Below are 23,220 nucleotides of genomic sequence, written 5' to 3' on the forward strand. Positions count from 1 at the left end.
CTACAAAAAAGGTGTTCATGAATAGTGGTCGATATGGGCAAGGCTCTATTTACTTGCAATCTCTTCAATAAAATCACTCTTTCAAGTAGCATCTTTTAAATTTCAATTTTCTTTATTTTTAATTCACTGCTATAAGCCTGTATAGTATAAAATTATAAATAGATTTGTACTTTGTAATTGTAAATGGTGTATGGAAATTCAATCCATTGTGAGTTCTTCTTCAGTTAAGAGGAATTGAAATACAAAAAAAAGTTGAGAATTTGGTCTTTATGTACTCAACTCGTGTCTTTTGTCACATAGCAAACCTCTGATTATAATGACGGGGTGATGAAGAATTGGGTTAAATCTCCTGAGTGTGCCTATGTAGATGATAGAATTGCATACCTTGCAAAAGCCTCTAGAGGCAGCATTTGTATCCGACATGGCTGGTAAGAGTGGTGAAGTAGTTGATTGTGTTTCAAATAGAATTGAACCAATTGTTGAATGAGATGCTGTTGATGAAGAGCATTGTGAATTATTATATATTAATTGCAACTCTCATTGTGCAGGGACATTTGACAAACCACTGAATTAAGAAATTTTAAGTATTTAATGCATCCATAAACTCATACTCTGTACCTGTTCCCATGCCAGACAGGCAGTATTTGAAAGCATCACTGGTATGTTTGCAAGCTCCTCCTCAATCTGAATTGAAAGTAAAGTAGCAAAGAATGTATACAGAGACTGCTTTTAAAACAGCTAAAATTAAAAAATCTTTTAAAAAGCATATCCCATCTGTTGGTCTAGTTTATATCTGACCACCTTATATCTGAAATTCAAGCATGAGAGTTATCAGGTCCCACCAGTAGCTCTTGAATGCCTGGGGCATCTCAAGCTTCAGCAAAATGCCTGGTCTATATGTATTATGGAGTGAGTAATAAAGTGTATGATTTCCTACACATCCATAATAGTATCCATGAGTTTTCACCCAGGTAGAAATGCTGATTGATTAACAGATATAAGCTAAAAAACTGGTGGTTTCACCCTTCTAGCAATTAGTTACAAACTGATTCTATAAAGACTAAAGTAATAAACTATATTGTCCAATGCAATCAGTCCATAGTTATCTATACTTTTAGCCCAAGGAACCTTTGGAAACACACCTTGAGGCAGCCCTCTATTACTTGTGGCTCTCAGAGACAGCCCTGAACAAACCCCCCCCACCCCACCAAAACTGGCACGTACCATTCTGTTCGGGGGTACTTTCCTGTGGATGGGGCTTGGGGCTCTTAGTTGGTGGCCCCTGCTTTCCTCTACTTCTGGCTTCCCAGTGGTGTTTATAGTAATTCTTCCTTTTTGTTTCTTGGTTGTTTGTTTTCTTTTCCCTAGGCACCGTTTGGTGTTCCTTTTGTCAGTTGTCTCTTGGTTGTAACTCTCAGTCCCTTAGACCCTTTGTTGGTCCATAGTTGGACATTAATAAATGATCTTTTCTTATTATCTTATGGCCAGACAGTTCACCAGCTCCTTTTCTTTTTCAGCCATTTAAGTTGTGAATCCTTGCTCTTGAAAATGATTCTGAAAAACAGCTAATTGGGTCATTCTCGATTTGGATAGTTCCAGAATCCTATTCTACTCTTCACAACATTTAATTTGGCAATAAGTCCAGCAAGCGTAAACGATGTCAACAACTATAACAAAGTCAACAGTTGGATGATCTGACATGAAAAATTATACTATTGGAATGGCATTGACCAAAGGGGGATTTCACGTTAGGCTGACAGAAAAAATCAAAAAACTAAAAAGGCAAAAAAAATACAAGCAATTTTTCAAAAAAAAACCTTAATCATCAATGACTCAAGTACATATTTCTGAATGCATTTCACTCTTATGGAGTTCTTTAGAAAACTGAGTGATGGAGTCTAAATTTCCAATATTTTGAAGCCCCCATTTGTGCATCCTTTTTAATCTTCTTATCCTTTACCCTGTTTATATTTTGATTTCCATATCCTTGAGTTATGTTGTTCATCATTATAAAATTTTAAGCATCTTTCAAGCTATTACACTTCATGAGGCAAATCTCAGGATCATTGCTGTTTTAATACTTAAGTTGCTCTGCTTATGTATTTTTATTGTTTCTCTTGCTGATACCGACATATCATTGTAGCTATTATTCATCTCAAATTAAAGCATGGATGTATGAAGAGGGAGAAAATCAAGGCAAATACACTTGGTTATGTTATGGATCATGAGAGGTTTCCATTGATGAGTTTCAAACATACTGCAGGATTACAGTATTTACAGTTACAGGACATCACTGCCAGATGGATTGGAGAAGTTTGCTCAAAACAGTGTAATGATGTAAATATTGTGCCTATTTGAAATATAACATGTTTGGTCAATAAAAAACACATGTCAATTGAGGAAAAGAGATGATGTTGGTATGAGCCTGGAATACACCATTAAGCACACAGATATTCGCATCTATACTGTCTCCACAAGTTATATCAATTAGGCCTGTTATCATGAAATCACGTAAAGAGGAAATAGATGGAAAGTTTAGTGTGAATATTATGGTGGTAAAGGCTATAAAGACAATTTATATAGCAGCAATTTGAATGAGAGCAATCCACATATCCATGGTGAAGATGATCAATCAAATAGTGGTAACTAAAATCATTTGCTAGATAATGAAATGATGACTTCGTGCTCGTGTCAAATCAAGTCAGCGGCATACAAATGGTGATCTGTAAAGAAGTCAAATAAAATATTAAAATTGAAGATATAGTTTACAACTTATAAGAAGCAATATGATCCCGTTGAAGGAAATCACCCATTAAAAAGGGAATGAAACAATCGTGCGTGTGTTGTCCACCTCCAGTAATAAAGTCTTCAGCAATATATATATATATATATATATAGAATGGTAATTGAATTCCTCCATCGTAAACAGAAAACAGTGAAAAGGGGACTTCTGAATATCGGATGTCGTCAATGAGAGTCGTCGTGGGTCTCAGTTTTATAAATCAAAGCAAGCAATATAAGATAGTGTGTATAAAATTTTAAGTTTGTGCCCAGCGGCAACCAGAAGTATAGGATACAATCCCAGATGTCTTTGCAAACAAGGAAGGCGCTGAAATATAAAAACGGCAGCCAGAAGATGTCAATAATTAATGGAAGAGCCCGATACAATATGCTTGATAAGTGAAGACATTGGCGCCCGTATCTTATAAACCGCTGGAACATTATCAATCATAATTAACTTTATTTTGTGTTTGCTGCAGGTTGGAGCATCACCGTGGAAACAGAGAGAACAAAGAGGAGCAGCCAACGCAGATTTGGAATGTAGAGATTCAAGCATCTTCATATATTTAATTGAACTTTTGAACTTTTAAAACCCAATCTTAATCATCATTGAGAATTAAAGGCAATATGGTTATCAAACGGCCAAATAGTTTTGCCAAAGTTATATTGAAATTTTGTGTTTATTATAACCAGTTATAAAGAGAGGTGATGGCTAGAGAGGCAACCGACACCCTTTGCTAGTGTATAAATATGAGATGTGAAACCAGACAAAAAACAATTCATATACAATATTTTTTAATTCTGGGCATTCTCAAACTATCCAAGCGCTTATGATATACTATTTTCTTATTGGCAAAGATCGAATGATTGAACCAAACTGGTGGATGTTGGAAAATTGGGCAAAATTTAATATTGGGATTGAATGGCAGCGAATAAAGCATCATCATTGAGTGCCTTCATTGCATTTTTATTCCAGGCATAAACAGTAAGAGATTTTATTTTATTTGTTCTTAAAGCCTTAGAAGCAAACTATTATATAGTTCTGTCCTTTATGATTATTTTTTATTTCTGTAAGTAATTTAATATCAGGATAAGTGGATAGAATCAATTATAGTGAAATACTAAATTGTTTCCATATTTGTTTCTATTTTGTCTTCGTAATGAGTTAAAAACAATTCAGACTAATTTGAAATTGCATACCTGTAATTGATTTGTCGCATATTGGTAATTAAATTACTTATAGTTTAAATATACAAGATTTCATAAAGTTTAACGTTAAAACTTGTAATATTGACTCTATCGCCCCCTTTGAATTCTGGCACTGGTCATTAATTTGCTCATAGTTCCTAATCCATATGCTGGCAACCATTCTGTATCTTTTCTTTGAAAGTTGATATATCCACTTGTTTTGACAATTCACAATATCTTTTCATTCCAAACACTCATATTTATATGGTCAATAATTTTGTTCTTAATTCAGAATCTGCAAGTTCGAAGTATTCATATTTCGAAGTTATCATTAAAGTTGTACTTCTTTGAGGAAGTCAAAAGCTTTCTAAATTTCTTGCCATTTTGGAAGACCTTTATTGTATTCAAATCTATCTGTTATACGTGATCTTGGATTCAAGTGAGTGGTTCAGGATCAGGTGCACCCGCCTTGGCCTTGCAGAGCCAGAAGTGCTGAAGATCGAATTGACTGATCTTGTCAAGTTGGCCATAACAGATTGGATATCCCAGCATCGAGTTGAGAAGACTTGTAGGATTTCAATCTGTGGTTTTGGGAACCAAAACTGAGCATGTAACGAATTACCCAAAACCTCCAGATAGGAAACTCTTCACTGCAAAGGAGGGAAAAAGTAACGTACCCTCTAGGTTACCATGAATAAATAAATAAATAAAAATCCTAGCCTATTCTTGTATTCATCCCTCATAGGCTAAGAGATTTATTAATAAAGGGGGCATGGAGATATTTAAATAAATCAAACAAAAAGCTATAGTTGCTCAGATGAATTTTATTGTTTACTAAGTTCATTAAAGAGGGCCAAAATAAATTACAACATTAACCTTTCCTAGGCAAGTATTCTCATGCAGGCGGCTTAGATAAAGTGAAGCAATTAAAATTAAATGCCCAAGTTCAGCAGCTAGGATTGAAAAGGCAAGTGATCAACTGCTTTTTTGGTTCGAGAGTTTATAAAGTAGTCAAACGAAATTTTGGGATTCATTCTTAACATGTGATCAAAATGATTTTTTCTCTGCAAGTTTTTCACAATAACCTTCTCAGGACACAAACCATGTCAAGACCTGTTCTCTTGGACGGAACCCCAGGAGAAGTTTAGCCAACACTGCATGTTTGTGGCAAGCTGCAAGCATTTTCAAAGGCACAGAAATTAATCTGATGAAGTCACGGAGTGTAGGGAAGGTCTGCAATTGATTGAGGGCACCTCTTTGAATCTGAAATATTTGTCAGCCAACATCACTTTGGTTGCAGCACTTGATAATGGAGACGTAGCCTGATTAAAGCCTTGGAATGATAAGCATTCAATATCATTCAGTACATAAGATCTATGAAACATCACACGGGAATTCAAACAAGTTCCTGACTTCTGCATTGATAAAGTTCTGAGAATTCCTCCTACTAGTAGCACAATCAAGTACGTAAAAACGTTGCTTTCTCAATATCAGAACTCAGTAAATCTGAAGTTTTCCATGGGATTTACTTTATGTCTGTTTCATATGAAATTCTATTGTTGCATGCTCAATTATTTTAGTTCACAAAACAAACTTGAGTTATCACAGCTTGACAAATTTTCATACTTGCACAAGTATCTGGAGAAAGGAAATTTCAGAAGTGCTAAAATGTGTATCTAGAAACATATATCTATTGTAAGGTAATTTGACTATGAATCAAGCCCTGTGGCCTCTGCAAATCAAAAGATGATGCCATGTGGCTAAAACCAGACAAGCAAGTTGGGATTCCAAATAAAAATAACAAAGTGAGGAGCAACTTACTCCCACCCCCGATGCAGGGTGGCCAAGTCTGTCTCATTACTGAACCTATCCCAAGGTTTTCTTTCAATTCGACAAGCAAATCAATGCCATTCACTTATTCATGCGAGCAAGTGCATGCAAGAACTGGTCCATCCTTTCACTATCCCAATGGGATGGACTGCTACCAATATTATAAGCATCACAATTCAGATCTAATTTTCAAGATATAAATCCAATGAGTAGAATTTGCAGGTCAAAAATGATTCTGATATTAATTTTGTTTGCTTACTTTTTCTTAAAAAGCATATAAACACTCCCTACCTGGTATACAAATCGGTTCATATTGTGGTTTTGCGTTGGACCCGTCTTTAAATGCTTTAGTCAGAACCCCAGTCTTTTCTTTCAAAGTACTAAAACCACCTTATGAACTCTATTCCTCTAATCTGGTATCTCATGAAATAGTCTTCTCACATTACAATTTTATTATGAAAGGCAAGTTTTCCTACAATCGTTAGATTACAAGCATTCAAATGTTTCAAAGCAGGTAAATTCACAAAAGATTAAGTTTAATTTATCATCAGGCTCATTGATGTAGTTCACTATCCAAAATTCAATATCAATAGCTATACTCAAAAGAGACTAACCTCAATGGAAAGCAATCCTAAAGTCATGTATGCTTGTAACTTCCACAAGTTTCAGAAGCTTTAAATTGCAACTGCTATGTCAGTTATCTTACCTAAGTTTAGGACTTATTAAAAATGTGATGTGCTATTTCTTTGTCAGATAGTCTGACTTGCTTCCAGTCTACCAGAAGAAACTGTTGGATTTCCAATCTGATCAATGTTTCGCAAATGCTCATGGAAAAGGTGGATGTTCGAGACATTTAAAATTAAGCACTTATTTTTGAAGTATTAACCTAGCATTCAATTTTACCATTAAGTGTCGATGCTTGTGGTGCTTAGTAAGATAACCTGATCAGTAGTCAACATAGCAGTACCAACCAATTATGATACAGAAAATATGCTCTATCTTCTCCAACTCCACTTTATCAACTCTCTGTCAAGCCCTATCCCCTTTCAGTCTTCTTGTGGATATTATATTTTGGATTGCAACAGAAACAATAAATAAATCTTCAACTAGATATTCAGCATTGACATAAAAGCTTAAAGCATATGTTATGATTTTCTGTTGTTTATTTGTGATGAAATAACTCTTAGCCGGTTGTCAAAAGACAAGGATATAAATTGTAGGTAACATATAGCAACGTAGCATTCTAAAATTTCATTTATGTAATATTCACTCCCCATGCAGTACAGCAGAAACTTTACAAAGAGGATTCAGAGCTCAGTATGCAGCAGGACTAAAGTATCTAACTACTTATGCTATTCTTGTCTATTTTCACAGAGAGCAAATTGTGAAATCATTAGCATGCTTACCCGATAGTGGACCTTGATTCGATCACCTTTGTGAGCTTGAATATCACATGATTTTGGTTTGTGCTGAAAAAAAAATACATAAGATTAGACATTATCTAAAACTATTACTAGCACAAAATATAGTTAAATTAGGCAAGGAATCTAAAATTATGCATCAAAATATACATATAAAACATTTTCTCAAAACCAATGATAAAATATAGTCAAACTTAGAAAAGGACGCTAAAAATTTCATTTCTTAAAAGAAGAAGAGAAGCATCACTTTTGAAATGTGCTCTGGAATGGAGACTAGGATTTTCTGCTTCTTTTCAGCTCCTGAATGGAGGAGGGTATGTCATGAGGACTGTTCCAGGCTAGTAAACACAGAGAACTCAGTAACAAGAGCATCAAAAGGGTTTCCATGCTAACTCCAGGCAGCATATGTCTTCCGCTAAGACTGACAGCCTCAACAGCGTTAATAATTGTCTAAAGAGGTGCAGTGATAAAATGCAGCTACTCACCAGCCTGGAGGCAGTAGCTGAAAACGTGTATCATCTAAGGAATTGCATCCTTATATGCAAGTTTATAGGCATTCACGAAACTGGCATTCATGTTAAAATAGTTTCCAATGGTCTAGAAACCACAGAAAACTAGAAGTCATTCTTGCACCAAAGGCTAATTGATTGGCATTTTCTCCAGGATAGTGGATGAAGTTGAATTTTTTTAAGCGTGGCCATATTGGCATATTCAGGCAATCATGCTTTTCAAAACATTGAGTTCCATCCCACACAAGAAAACCCTCAAAAATTCTACATGATGTTTCACCTCTTCAGTTTTTCCTTAATTTTATAAAAGGGACCCCCTTCATAAAGATAAAAGTTCATTCATAGACTCCGGTTTCTCCTTCATTCATATAAGGGATATCAGAAGATGAAAGCTCATTAGGTTAGATAACTTTCAGAAGTCACCATTATGCATTGGTTAGTGAACTCGATGACATACTCATAATGTGGTGTATGTCATAGTCGTCATACATAATCATTACTATTCACAAATATCATGTCAAAATATAAATATAATCACACAAGGTTTTATTGTACACATAAGAATGGGAAACTAAATTCAACTCGAATCTTTTTAAAGATCACAAAGGTCGCAAAATATGAATAATCCTGTCAATAATACAAAAACATGGAAGGGTGCACAAGTTTAAGAAGCTTCTTAAATCAATTCCTCCCAAAATTGTTGTGCTATGATGGTAGTGTAAGTTGTCCATGAATTTCTTCACTGTTCATGAATTTCTCTGAATAAATTGAAGTATTATCTCATATGTTTATAGTTTCACAAGTCTATGTAAACCAACAAGGAAATACATAAATTGTTGCTTCTAAAAAGTAATTCCAGTTAAAACAAAACATAGATTCTTATTTCTGAAATCACGGTCCAACAAGCATGTACAAGACACTCATCTAATGAAGCAATTTCATATTGAAATAATATTGGCAATTTATTGAAAGTTGGCTACAAAAGCACTGTTTAACACGCATACAAAAGACACTCATCTGCTAGAGCAATTCCATATTGAGATACAAATAATCAGTTTATTGTGGGTTGACCACAAGGTATATTTTACTGTATCCATAGAGAAGCATTACAATAAAAACAACTGCAAACATATAATTAAAAAGCATCTCACTCCCTAACAAAGACAATGTGTCAAATTCAATAATTGTTCTTAACAAATTACAACAATTTCAAAGCAAGCTTCGAAAATCATGTATGTGGCGACAACATGAAACTGTTAACAAGTTCCAACCTTTTACCTCAGTTGGATTAGAAGAATTTAAATTATTCCGGCCACTATTTTCAAATGATTTAATTAATATTATTTCATTTCAAAATGTAATGAATATATTATATATTACCTTCACTCCTATTTGCAGCTCTACAACATCACTTGACTTCTTAGCAGCGACTGCATTGACAAAAAAACAAATGTTACTAGAACTCTCTCTCCTCTTCTACCTGTCTCTACTCATGAACACATACATATATTTTAGATATTCCAAAAGCACATACAAATTTATGGAAATGTCAAAAAGCATTTTTACCATGCATCATGATCAAACATAAGATGGATAGGATACTTCAAAATGGAAGAGAATTGCATATTAAAATAATAATACTAACAGAATATTAGGGAATATTACAATTGGAAAAAGAAACATGAAACAGAAAGAAGTTATATTTATCATAAGGGCCTTCAACAATATTACAGTATAATGAAAGCACATTAGGTATATCAAGAAACTAAAAATATAAAAATATTATCCTACTACACCTAGGATTATGTACAATAGTATACCCTTCCTAATCTGCAGGGATTATGTTAAAACCACTGTTTGTGTTGGACATTGCGCAAACTGTTTATGGCATCTCATTTGCTTGAAACAAAGCTCCAATCTTCTTTAAAAAAATCCTTGATTGATACTTTGTTCCTTGTACAGATTTAAAATTTCCACAAACCAGGATATTGACTTGTTGAGTCTGGAATTTGTTTCTCAAATGGAATCAAATGTCCACCATACAGCATACCATTTTGATAGAAATACTGAACCCTTTTGCTAGGAAATTTCTTGCCAACATTTTCTCTTTTAATTGAACCAACATACTTTTCTGTGATGAAATTTGTGAATTTGCCAACATTTTCATTTTCAATTGAAAACTTAGCATTACTTTTGACTCTTTGAGTGATAAAATTTGTCAGATCGCCACCAGTTTTGTGCTAAATGAAAACTCGGCACTACTTCTCAGTGATAAATTTGTAAGTCTCCCACTGTTTCTGTGTTGATTAAAAACTTTGCATTACTGTGTGATGAAATTTGGACGAGCCTATTCAACTTCTATCTCTATAACTTCCGTCTCCAACTGATTACACCTGTATGAACTGAAAATTGGATAACCCAAATTGATTCCACATAAGTAACCCAAAAGTTAGTTGAAGCATCCACTAAATGACCAAATTTTTTATCAAGCTAAAAATGTGAAACACTTGTCATCCACAATGCCCTCAAATGAAAAAATATCGACACAGAAAAACTTATTCCTGTGGCTGAAGATTGCATAAAAAATGAAGATATTGATGATCTCACTTCACGAATAGTCATCAAAAACCAAAACAAATTGTGCAATCTCAAGTGCTCAAGTGCTGAGTTAAACATTACTTGGTGAGACCTGTTTGAATCTTGTATAAGAAAGAATATTCAAATCGCAAAATCAAATTTGAATATTCAGCACATGAAACTAATTTAAAAATTACTCATTCAATAGACAGAAAGAGCTATAATATATAGCCCTAAGATTCCAAAGCCAATGCGGACAAGGAAAATGCAAAAGATCAAAAGCCAAGGGCTTGCTAAATAAATAAGTTTCCAAATCTATGGGGATAAGATAAAAGCGAGATCCCATGAAAAAAGGAAATTATATACTCAAAAATCCTATCCTACCTAAGTAAAATTAATATAATATGGTGCAATTAAAGAATCGCCCCATGAACAACCCTTTAAGTGCAACTTATGACAGCTGTGAAATATGAAATTGCCCTAGATGCTAAGACTGATTAAGTGTCCATACACAATGATGATGCCCCTCAAAGGATGAGAAGGAGAAAGCCCATCAAACAAACCTCCTCTTAAAGAGAGAATGAAGAGAGAAGGTCTGAGTAACAGCCTCCTCAAAAATTGAGAGAGACATCCTAGTGCAAGGGAAAACTTCCTCACAATTTGAGAGAAGGGAGCCTATGGAAGTCCCCACTTAAAGTATAGTCTTCTGCACCAATGGGTTGATGCTCGATATGGAATGTTGACAATGGTCCAAGATCACCAAACAATGTTTCTCCCCTTGGGAAGAAAAAATATAAACTTGTGATGCAGGGGTGATCCCCTTAATACCATAAACTCATAACAAAAACAAAGAAACAACAGCAAATGCGAGAACAAAATATGGACTTCTTATTTGTGCTGCAAATGCGGAATTACAGAATTCATAAGTACAATATGCTAACCCACATGGGCGCCTTCAGTACAATAATTTGCAAGATAAGCTGCGAACTATCACCCAAAGCTATCCTAGACAATGTTCGGACCTTTTTTAAATAGGCAGTTTTATGCCACTCAGGAAGGTTCTAGATGCTCAAACTTAATACCTAGGGCTGACAGACCCTAACAATACACATAGAGTCGGCCAAATACATCTTTGACAAATTATCTTAGAAATTTCGGTAGCCCAACTTCTAGAGACCATAACTCACAAATTGTTGCTTCGAATGACTATTATAATCACTTTTCGGAAACGCTAGCTCCCAATCTACCATCTCAAGATCGCGCCATGCCCTTCCGTTGAGTTGTTGGACCTCATCCGGGCACTCTAAGGCCTCCAACAGTGAGCCTAAAGATTTTTCTACAAATTTTTCCATCGAAAATCCACAATAACTTCTCTGATACTAATGCTTGAGCAATGAGATTTTTATAGTAGGCTTACAACTCTAAAATGAATCTTCTTGTGGAAAATGAGAATATTCTGTGCTCGTATGACAAACTTACTAAAAATAGTAAGCTCCCATAAATACTAACCACCCTGTCTACTAGTCCTTCTTAAAATAGAAAAGATTGAAAATAAATAAAAATTTTGGGTGATGCAAAATTGCTCTTACACCTTGGATGCTCCTGCATCAGACACCCGAGGTAATTTGAGAAGTGACCCTATCATGTCTCAACTGTTCAGAGGAAAACAAAGACGGTTAACCTCCTCCTTTGCTAGCTATGATGAATCCTCAACTGGTCTCCCTTTCAATTTGACCAGATATTCCTCATAAGTTTTGTTTTTGGTACTTTTGCTAATACGATTGTCTAGTATCTCCTCAATCTCCTGTGTAGTTGAACTAGCTATTGGAATACTCCACTGCACTTCTGCAACTTCAACTCCATCACTTCCTTCATAATACTCTGTCAAATCTGAAATATTAAATACTGGTGAAATATTCAATTCAACCGGCAACTCCACTTCATATGCATTTTCAGAATCATGTCTCTTCACTATCCTGCACGGCCCAAACTTCTTCATCTTCAACTTATTATACGTACCCATTGGAAAACACTCCTTCCTCAAATGAACCATGATGTCATCTCCAATCTAAAATTCCTTATACCTGCTATTCACATCTGCCTTAGCCTTATACTATGTATTCATCTTTATGATGTGCTTCCTCACCTCCTCATGGATGTTCTTCAAATGTTCAGAAAAATCTTTTGCTTCAGCACTACTTATCTCTCCTTTATCCAACTGCCTCAATTCGGAAGCATTTCTGGGACTACTCCCATATACAATCTAGAATGGTGATTTACCAGTACTCCTATTGACAGAATTATTATATGCAAATTCCGCCTATGGTGAAATCATATCCCATCCTTTTGGTTTATCTCCAACCAAGCATCTCAGGAAGTTTCCCAAACTACGATTCACAGCGTCTGTCTATCCATCAGTCTATGGATGATGCAATGAATTGAACTTCAAATCTGTCTTCAACTTCTTCCATAATGTACGCCAGAAATACCTAACAAATTTGGTATCTCGATCTGAAACTATACTCTTTGGCACACCATGTAGTCTCACCACTTCTCTGAAAAACAACTCTACTACATGAACAACTTCACTAGTCTTCTTGCAAGGAATAAAATGTGTCATCTTTGAAAACTTTGGACAAACTTTGTCACAACTTGCTGTAACTATGGCCAATAATAATTTTCAGCAACCAAGTCTATAGTTCTATCTCTGCCAAAATGTCCAACCAATCCTCCACTATGTTTCTCCTTGATGAAGTTCTCTCTCATTGTACTTTTGGGAATGCACAACTGACTTCCTTTGAACAATATATTATCCTCGATCATGAAATCCAACCACTTTGTCCTGTCAAGTGTAACAAGTTTTGTACATGCCTTCCATGCTTCACCAAAATCAAGATCATTTGGATATAATATACTAAGTTCCTTGAACCCAACCACCTCTATCTGCATTTATGTCAGCAAAAGTTGTCTTCTACTAAGAGCATCTGGGACTTTGTTAGACTTCCCACTCCTGTGTTTCAAAACAAATGTATAACTTTGCAAAAACTCAACCCACTTTAAATGCCTTTGGTTCAATTTTCCTTGACTATTCAAATATTGCAAAGCTTGATGATCAGTATACAAAACAAACTCCTTGGGGAGAAGATAGTGTCTCCACTTCTTCAATGCTTGAACTATAGCATAAAATTCCTGATCATAAACAAAATATTTTCTTTTTGCATCATTTAACTTCTCACTTAAATAAGCAACAGGTCTACCATCTTAACTCAAAACAGCTCCTATTGCAATACCACTAGCATCACAGTCTACTTGAAACACCTTGTTAAAATCAAGAAGTGTTAAAATAGGCTGCTCAATAACTTTCTATTTCAACGGATTAAAACTCTTATCTGCTCCTACAGTCCACTTAAACTCTTTCCTATCTCCTCTCATTGTTTCAGTCAAGGGTCCACAAATACTGCTAAAACTTCTTATGAACTTTCTGTAAAATGTAGCCAGTCCATGAAAAGATCTTACCTTTGTCACACTCCTTGGTGTAGGCCAGTCAAGGATAGCCTTCACTTTCTTTGGGTCCATTTTCAGACCTTCTCTCGAGACTACAAATCCCAGATACACCAACTCTTTCTTTACAAAACTGCACTTCTTCAGGTTTATCAACAACCTTTCTTCCCTCAACTTATCAAACACCTTGCGAATATTAATCAAATGCTCCTTCAATGTCTTACTAAAGATCAATATATCATCTAGGTAAACAATGACAAACTTACCTAGAAACTCTTTCAGTACCTCATTCATGAGCCTCATGAAAGCGCTTGGTGCATTGGTTAGCCCAAAAGGCATGACTAACCACTCATATAGTCCTTCCTTTGTCTTGAAAGCAGGCTTCAACTCATCACCTTCTCTGATACGAATCTGATTGTACCCACTCTTCAAATCTATCTTTGTGAAATACTTAGCCCCATTCAAACAATCCATAATATCATCCATCTTTAGCAATGAAAATCTATACTTTACTATGATCTTGTTGATAGCGTGAGAATCTATGCACATCCTCCATTCTCCATTCTTCTTTGGTGCTAATATTATTGGTACAGCACATGGACTCGGACTCTCTCGAATCAACCCCTTCTGCAACAACTCATGAACTTGCCTGTTCAACTCTTCACTTTCTGTTGGTGTTATCCTGTGCACTGCCTTGTTTGGCAAACTGGCTCCTGGTACCAAATCCATCTGGTGACTGATCTTCCTCACCGGGGGCAATCCACCAAGTACATTATCTGATACGATATCAAAAAACTCTCCCAACATATCTGCAACTTCTGCAGGTACCTCCTCTACTTCTTCCTTACTATCTTTAGGAATTATAGCAAAACACATATGCTCATGCTTCATACCTTTAAGAAATTCTTTTCCATCAACAAAACATATTCTGACAACACTACATACCTTTTCTTATTTATCCTTCAACGGCTTCAACTTATGTTTCACTCCATCCTTTGTTAGAGTGTAGGTATTTACTCGCCCATTATGTACAGCATGCCTGCCAAACTGCCACAACCTACCCAACAACATACAACATATGTCCATAGGTATGATATCACATAGTACCTCATCCTGGTAGCTTCCAATCTTGAACTTCACTGAACACTGCTCATTGACCATGACCTTGTGGTCATCTTGCACCCAAGCAATATGGTATGGACCCAGGTGTTTTTGCCTCTTCAGCTTCAACTTGGTGACTATCGTTTCTAACACCAGATTGTCAGTACTTCCACCATCAATGATCACATCACAACACTTATCTTCACATCTGCGCCTTGTGCGAAACAAGCTCCTTCTTTGCTCAGGTTCATTCTCACGACTCGACAGTACTCTTTGGTTAACTAGGACTTCTCCTCTTTCAGCATCTTCAGAATGTGAGGATCTAGCATGTTCATCGACATGTGCAACTCTCGTCTGACCTTTTGTTCTTCAATCTGTCATTCCTTGGCGCTAGGTACATTTAAATGCTTTATGCCCTTCTCTGTAGTGAAAACATTTTCCACGGAAGCCTCCTCTTCCAGATCCTTATCCCCTGCCTCTTCCTCTCTGATCTCTATTGTTCTCATCATGGAAACGATTGGAATTGTTTCCCTTCTAGTTCTGATTGCTACTTCCAGCCTCATCTTTGTTCTTTTGATCATCATTATGACCACCACAAGATCTTCCACCACGACCTCTTCCACTATTCTTATTGTCAAACTTCTTGCTCAGTGTCTCCTCGTCTCTTAGGGAAAACTGGTATGCCTCCTCAATACTGTTCATTTGAACCAAACTCAGCTCATCTTGAATGCTTAGCCTTAACCCATTAAGATAACAGGCCACTTTCTCCTTATCAGCTTCCTCATGGCCGATTCTAGTGAGAACTCGATAGAACTCTTCAGTATACTCTTGAATAGATTTTCCCACTTGCTTCAACCCTTGCATATTCTTCAATAGATCAAGCTCATAATCCATAGGAATGAATTGTCGCTTCAATTTATCTTTCATCTGATCCCATCTGGTGATTTTGTCCTTTCCCTTTCTATTTCGCTCCAACTGAACCTCCTGCCACTAGATCTTCGCATGTCCCTTCAGTTTTGTTTGCAAACTTGACCCTATCAGGATCATCAATATCTTCATACTCAAAATACTCCTGTAGTTCATTGATCCAATCGTTCAACTCCTCTAGGTTAAGATTTCCAAAAATGTGGGAACCTCAAACTTAGGTCTTTTCCAATCTTGGAGATGGCCCTAAAAAGCCTCTCTTCCTCTGGATTTAGAACTGCCTCTGCTTCGACATTTTCTTCTACTTCATCCTCATCCTCGCTTTCGTCTCTTATGGGAAGATCCATTCCTCTACGCATTTGTTCTTCCAATGCTTGCATTTGTCTTTGGAGGGCTTGAAAACCCTTAGGTGTAACACCTATAGATCTTCCACCACGCTCTCTTCGTGGAGGCATTTTCGTGCTTCCGCTAAAACCCTAGTGCAAACTGCCTCACAATCGGCAATCTATCTACACGCTCAACCCAAACTACAGTCCTAGTGCGAACTGCCTCACACTTGGTGATTTGTCCACACACTCAAGAACTCTAGCTCTGATACCACTTGATGTAGGGGTGATCCCCTTAATACCATAAACTCATAACAAAAACAAAGAAACAACAGCAAATGCGAGAACAAAATATGGACTTCTTATTTGCGCCCCAAATGCGAAATTACAGAATTCATCAGTACAATATGCTAACTCACATGGGTGCCTTCAGTACAATAATTTGCAAGACAAGCTGCGAACTATCACCCAGAGCTGTCCTAGATAATGTTCGAACCTTTTTTAAATAGGCAGTTTTATGCCACCAGGAAAGGTTCTAGATGCTCAAACTTAATACCTAGGGCCGACGGACCCTAACAATACACAAAGTCGGCCAAATACATCTTTGACAAATTATCTTAGAAATTTCGGTAGCCCAACTTCCAAAGGCCATAACTCACGAATTGTTGCTCCGATTGGCTATTATAACCACTTTTCGGAAATGCCAACTCCTAATCTACAAGCTTGAAATTGCACTAGCACCCTTCCGTCGATTTTTCAGACCTCATCCAAGGACTCTAAGGCCTCCAACAATGAGCCTGAAGATTTTTCTGCAAATTTTTCCACCGAATATCCACAATAACTTCTTTGATACTAATGCTTGAGCAATAAGATTTTTATGGTAAGCTTACAACTCTAAAATGAATCTTCCTATAGAAAATGAGAACATTCGGAGCTTGTATAACAAACTTACTAAAAATAGTAAGTTCCCATAAATAGTAACAACCCTGTCTACTAGTCCTTATTAAAATAGAAAAGATTGAAAATAAAATATTTTTTTGGGTGATGCAAGATTGCTCTTACACCCAGGATGCTCCTGTATCAACTTGTTAGCAAGATATCTTCTCATTCCTTAATGGAATAAAAGGGAAGAAAACTAAGAATATACAATGTCTCTAGAGGCTTCACAAGTGTGACCATGTCAATACCACAATGTGCCACGACCAAATCAAGAGTCTCAAGCCCGACTGAAAAAAGTGACAAATAAGAACCTTGTGTAAATGGATGTAGAACAAGATTCAAAGATGAAGATGAACCCTCCAAATGTTGATCAATGATCTCCAAGCTAATGCCAACTTTGACAAATGTTGATAAGATGAATCAGGTACCATGTACGATTCACATAAAGTAGTCATGGATGTATGATGCTCAATATAGGCAAGACAATTGGATCACTCAGACTTTGGTACTAAGCAAAAGGTGTCAATGTGAACAACGTTTAAGTCTAATCTATAAACTTGAAAATATCTTAGAGGCAAATGTAGGCACAAAATGAAAAAGAGGCATTGAAAGTGCTACAGTGACATCTAATGAGATGATGATAGCAGTTGTCATCCACAAGGAGATAACTGTCCTCAATGGTATCCTCTAAGTCTGCAAGATGAGACTCCCTAAATAAACCTACATGTTTATCAAGCAGTCATCCCATATAGATGTATCTAGAAGCCAATGAATGGAATCCTATTGCAAATGATCACTGAAAGCACATCCAATCCCTTTTTTAAATAATCTATGCTATGGACAAAATTGATCATTTCCTATTTTCCTCATCTCCCCTTGTCCTATCTTGTGTGTGTGTGTGTTCTTCCTCTTCTTTCCCTCGATGCATGTATAAGGTCTCCAAACTCTCTGCATTTAAGGCAAGCTCAATCTTCTAAGTGCATACCAATCGTCAAAGTTACTTGTCTAAGCATGCTTTCCTGTCTAAGTCCAACCTTTCTTGGTCCTCGTCAAACTTCAGCCATCCTAACATGCCTTCCATCCTTCCCCTCCTCTTCCTTTGTATTTGTCAAAATTTTGGACTTTTGGACCTATCTTTACCAACATGCCAATTACTCAACCCCCAACACCCAACCTACGGTACGAGTCTTGGGGTATCTCCAACCCTTGATCCATTCTTGCCTTTGTTTTTGTTCTCTCCACAATGTCCCAGCATGTGTCATATTGTCAATAGTAATTGATTTTGGTACCATAACTTTACAAAGGAGGATTTTTTCCACAAATAAGCATTGTTCAAATTTGGAGTTGTGAATTTATGTTGTGGCAAACCCATTTTTGTTGTAATAGATATGAATTTCAGTGAATGCATCCACTCTAGAAAAATCATCTACACTTTAAACAATTTCTTTTCAAAATCCATTTTGAGCACCAGTGTTTTAGGATGCCAATCCTAGGACAAAAACCGTGGCAATTCAAAAAATCTATCTCATACAAAGTTTGTACTCTTCTTCTAGTACTAAGAAAAAAAAATTCACCAATCAATATAAAGCTTGATGGGCAAGAGATCAGAAAAGACAACAACAGCCTGGGTAAAAAAACAACTAAATGATACAGTGTTACCATTGTCAAACATGACCCTATCCATTTTTTTGACAAAACTATTTAGCCTCCAATTAAGGTTAAAGTTAAACCAAGTGAGTCATGGAGAACATAGAAGGGAAAAAAAATGTATTTGTATAGCTTATCATTTACAATTATTTAACTCATATTAACATCAACAAGGGACCAGTACAAGCTCTTACATGCACAACTATGAGACTAATATCAGCTCCTTTTGAAGAACCACACTAGAAACCCCTTATAATAGACCAAAAGTCACAAATCAGAAATCCAATTATTTAGAAAGCACTTCCACATTAAAAGCTAAATATGGAAGATTAAGAGTAGCAACTTAGAATTCCATAATAGATGTCCCTTTTGGGACTTGAACTTGGGCCTCCACAACGAGAAATCAGTGCTTAAACCAATTAAACTCAACCCTTGGACAATGCATAAAGAATTTTGGCTTAAATGATTGAGGTCATAAAGCCTTCATTTGTTTCAAATACAAAGACATGCCTCTCTTTTATCTGTATACTGTCACATTGGAACATGCTTTGTTGTCTTCCATAGATTCAAAAACGTTAATATATCCATACAAAACCCAACTGGCAATTGGAAGCTCATCTAGCAACCATTGCCAGAACACCATCTGATCAACAGCATCATTGGAAGCATAAAGATGTTGACAATGCAAAGGGAATACTGGCCAAAGTCAAACATCATACAAACAGCCCTGTTAGCGGGTCATACATATAGCCTCCGATTGCAGAAATACGGTGAGTAGAAAGGATATAGAAATTGTTTAGATATGCAAAGCAAATGATTTTCCATATGCCTTATTAAACTGTTCGAGTATGAAAAACAATTGATTGGACTTTTGTGGCAGGAACAACAAAAATGTGGTCAATGAATCGTGATAAGGCAAATAATCATTCTTAATCTCAAATTAGTTTGGAGGTGTGGATTTTGAATATTACTTTTTGTTAGATTTTGATGGTTACCCGAAAAAAAGGTGACCAATACTTGACATCACTATGCTACCGATGACCTTTTTTACCAAATACAAGATTTTTTCGCTTCACACAAAGTACAAAGAAGCGGGATTTCTATTGCTCTGGATAGAACAATTTGCACTGTATGAAAATCACGGATACTTGCTATATACCAAATCAAATCTTCAAAAAACAATTGAGTGTGCTTGCATCAGCCACAATAAGACAGACCTGCCTCCAACTGGCACGATGAACAAGTCTGCAACATGCAATTAAAGGAAGAAAATATCAAGGAGAGAAAGGTGAAACCCAATTTTTGAATCTAACCGTTGTTAGCATGACATCTGAAATATTCATTAAAGGGAGGTAATTTCAAGGAAAAGAAGCTGGTAACCCTTCTTTGAAATAATACTTGGCCTAAAGTTGATAACTCTGACATCCAGCGTTCGGAGTGGCCAATCATAAAGGGATGTAAAGCCCAAACAAAAGACCAAATGCCTAGTTTTCAATTCCGTATATTACTTCTTGGCTCTTGCTAAAAAGAGGCGTCGAAATTAAATAGCACGTGAAAATGGTACATAGACCTCTATTTCCATAAAATCTCCAACTTGATTTGCCGAAATACAAGATTTAAGCCACCTGCCAAAACCGATCATGAATTATATGAAGTTTAAATCCATGATTCTCACTAACAATAAAATCAATTACAATTTCTCGCCAGGCATTTACACAAGGGCACACTGCTTAACCTTGGTGTGCACAAGGTGAATCTTTGCAACGACTAACCATTAGTGCCATTACAAGTTTCGGCTGAAAGTGAGAAGCTAAACATATATATAAGAAATAGAGTGTATCACAGTCCATGGTAGCGTTTTATAAATATATTTTTAATATAACAGTGATGTAAATACTACTGCTCAGTTTTATCCAAAAAGAATTTGACAAATTCAATACACCCGGTTGTTTCTCCGAATGTGCGATTCACCAGCAGCTTTGCACAGACCTATCTAAATCATGTTTAGTGATAAACAGAATATATCATCAAATTTTGCAAAAGTTATCAGTAACTTGGGGATCACAGAGAGAAGGCTGGGTATTTCGGAATATTTAATGTGCATAAGCACTTGAAAATGATAGATCGGGTGATTAAACTTCTCCATGTATCCGAGGTTCGTCTTCTTACGGCGGCCAGCAAAATAGGCGAACTCGAGGTAATGTGCAAAAGTGAGACGGGCAAAAAAAAAATCCCCTAAGCATGTTTCTGACAAATGTGGTTTTGAATATTACCTGATAATTGAACTGAAGCAAGCAAGTAAATGAAGAGAACGCATGCCACAAAATTAATCCACATCCGCCCCATCTTTGCTGCACTCGCTCTTTCGGCTTTGATCTGCTCTGCTGGTCCCCTGACTTCAGCTGATCAAGCAAAAATGTCGTTTATTAAGGTAGGTATCACGACGCAACACAAAATAGATGTTTATTGAGTTAAATATCCCGGGCAAACCCAAAATCAATCATCTCCGCGGACCTTGCTCATATGGAAATAAACTACGAATCTCATCATATCTACAATTGATATGAAGGTTAATTAATTATTTGTCCCTTCTTTTCTCTCTCTTCTTCTATTTATTATTAGTCCTGCCTTTGTATTAGTCCCTGCCTTTCTTTTCTCTCTCTTCTTCTATTTATTATTAGTCCTGCCTTTGTATTAGTCCCTGCCTTTTTAAGGCAGGGATTAATGTTTTCGATGAACCCTTTTTAGTCTCTAATTTATTTTTTTGTGACTTGGACAATGTCACAGTATAATGTTTGGAGACGAAATATTTTTAAAAAAATTATGATGTAGTTATTGCTAATTTATGATTGGACGCAACAGAAATTAGCGGGGTTTTCAGGGTTTTTCGTATTTTAAAATTGAAATAAATTTCCTCCGCAGGCAATAAGAAACATTGATTGTTGCCATTACGAAAGGATAGAAACGCATTTATGGCGTCTCAGAAAGCATTAAAGAACCATTAACTATTCCATAAAGGCCACCGACTATAGGATATAGTGCATATAATTTTGCGTTGGAAGAAATGGCGGTTTAAACTTTGTGAGATGTTTGGGTTTTCCAAAGCTTTCGTTTTGCTGAAGACTGTGTTTTCCCTCCGCATTGAGAGCCTGTACGCGAGTTATCAGAAGAAAGAACAACGGTAAGAAATCTACAACCGAAGTTTCAGAAATGTTTTCATTTTTTTTGCCATTTTGCAAATCTTTTTTGCCTTTTACTGTAAGGAATGAACGATCAATGTGGACTGTGTATTCGAAATGTTGGGGCTTTAAAAGTTAAAAGTCTTAGAGTAAAACTCGTATGTATAACTTGAAGCAAAAGATGTAAAACGACCCGGAATTCTGGCTTGCATTCGGCAAGCGCACCCCCTCGTGTCTTAGCTAAATCTCCTAATTGCTAGTATTTCATCCTACAGAGAGGGCTGCTGCCTTGCAATTTCCTCTTCCCGTGGGTTTGTTTTTCGCTTGTTAGGCTTTGGTCCCAAAAGGAGGGTTTACCGTTCTGAAATTTCTTTTTAATTTGAAGCAAATAAATAGCCTCCACCACGATAGAAGCAATTTCTCCGCTCTCTCATATTTATAATTTGGAGCTATTATAATCAACACAGGACAAAATTCGTCGCTGAATCTATATTAAAAAGTTCTTAAAAACAGATTTCATTCAAAGACTGTTAATTACATTCTTATCGTCCCATCCTCCCCTTTCATGGGCGAAGAATTCCCTGAAATAGAACAGGGAGAAGAAGAGGAAGCAAGATGAGTGATATCTGAACTGCACCTCCGAGACAAAAGCATGGCTTCCAGTCGCGATTGGGCGCTCATGTTGGTCCCGGATCGAACCCTACTGGGGCCATGAAAAGCTCTGATTTTGGGCATCTCCAGCAGAAAATACAGCTGCTTGGGGTTAAGCTTCGTGGATCCCTCCAGGGCCTTTCCTCTAATCCCCACACGACGAACAGCGTCAAAGAGTAACATGACATGATTTGGGTAATCCTGCAGAATTTGTTCTACAATTATGGGGGGCTTAAATTTCATAACTTGGCCATCTAATTTCATAACTTGGCCATCTAATTTCATCACTTTCACCTAGCGCCCCGTTCTGGATGATCCGGCAGCGTTACCCACTTTAGATTCTGATGCCCAAAAGCAAAAAATCAGAGCTTCGTGAGCGCAATTAACGACTTAGAGTGATTGAAATTTATAAGAACACCTGGTTAGATTGACCATAAAAATAAATTCAATTTTAACAAAAGATTTAGAACACTATGTTTTAAATATAGAATTTTATTTTTTAAACATAGAATTTTATAATATTATATTGCACTTATATATAATATATTGATTTATATTTTAGAACATTATAGATATATTTTTTTAGCAATTAGAAGAGTTTGATTAATAAATATATAATATTTTAAATGTTCATATCTAATTTTAT

General features: G+C 36.3%; 1 protein-coding gene across 2 annotated transcripts in view; it reads right to left on the reverse strand.

Moving 5' to 3' along the window:
- The window catches only part of LOC149567505 (peptidyl-prolyl cis-trans isomerase FKBP15-1-like), a 35,384-nt gene extending 14,193 nt beyond the window's left edge, over window positions 1–21,191 (reverse strand). For both annotated transcript variants that reach the window (XM_089820720.1, XM_089820718.1), the window contains exons 1-3: window positions 21,018–21,191; window positions 9,110–9,159; window positions 7,206–7,268 (exon numbers count right to left, since the gene is read on the reverse strand). In XM_089820720.1, the coding sequence (XP_089676846.1) occupies window positions 7,206–7,268; window positions 9,110–9,159; window positions 21,018–21,090 (186 nt within the window). In that variant the 5' untranslated portion in view covers window positions 21,091–21,191. The remainder of the gene's footprint in view (window positions 1–7,205; window positions 7,269–9,109; window positions 9,160–21,017) is intronic.
- Between the last annotated feature and the right edge of the window lie 2,029 nt (window positions 21,192–23,220).

Source organism: Cupressus sempervirens, chromosome 3, assembly GCF_028749045.1.
Source record: "Cupressus sempervirens isolate cs-2001-9-10 chromosome 3, ASM2874904v1, whole genome shotgun sequence".
Lineage (NCBI taxonomy): Eukaryota > Viridiplantae > Streptophyta > Pinopsida > Cupressales > Cupressaceae > Cupressus > Cupressus sempervirens.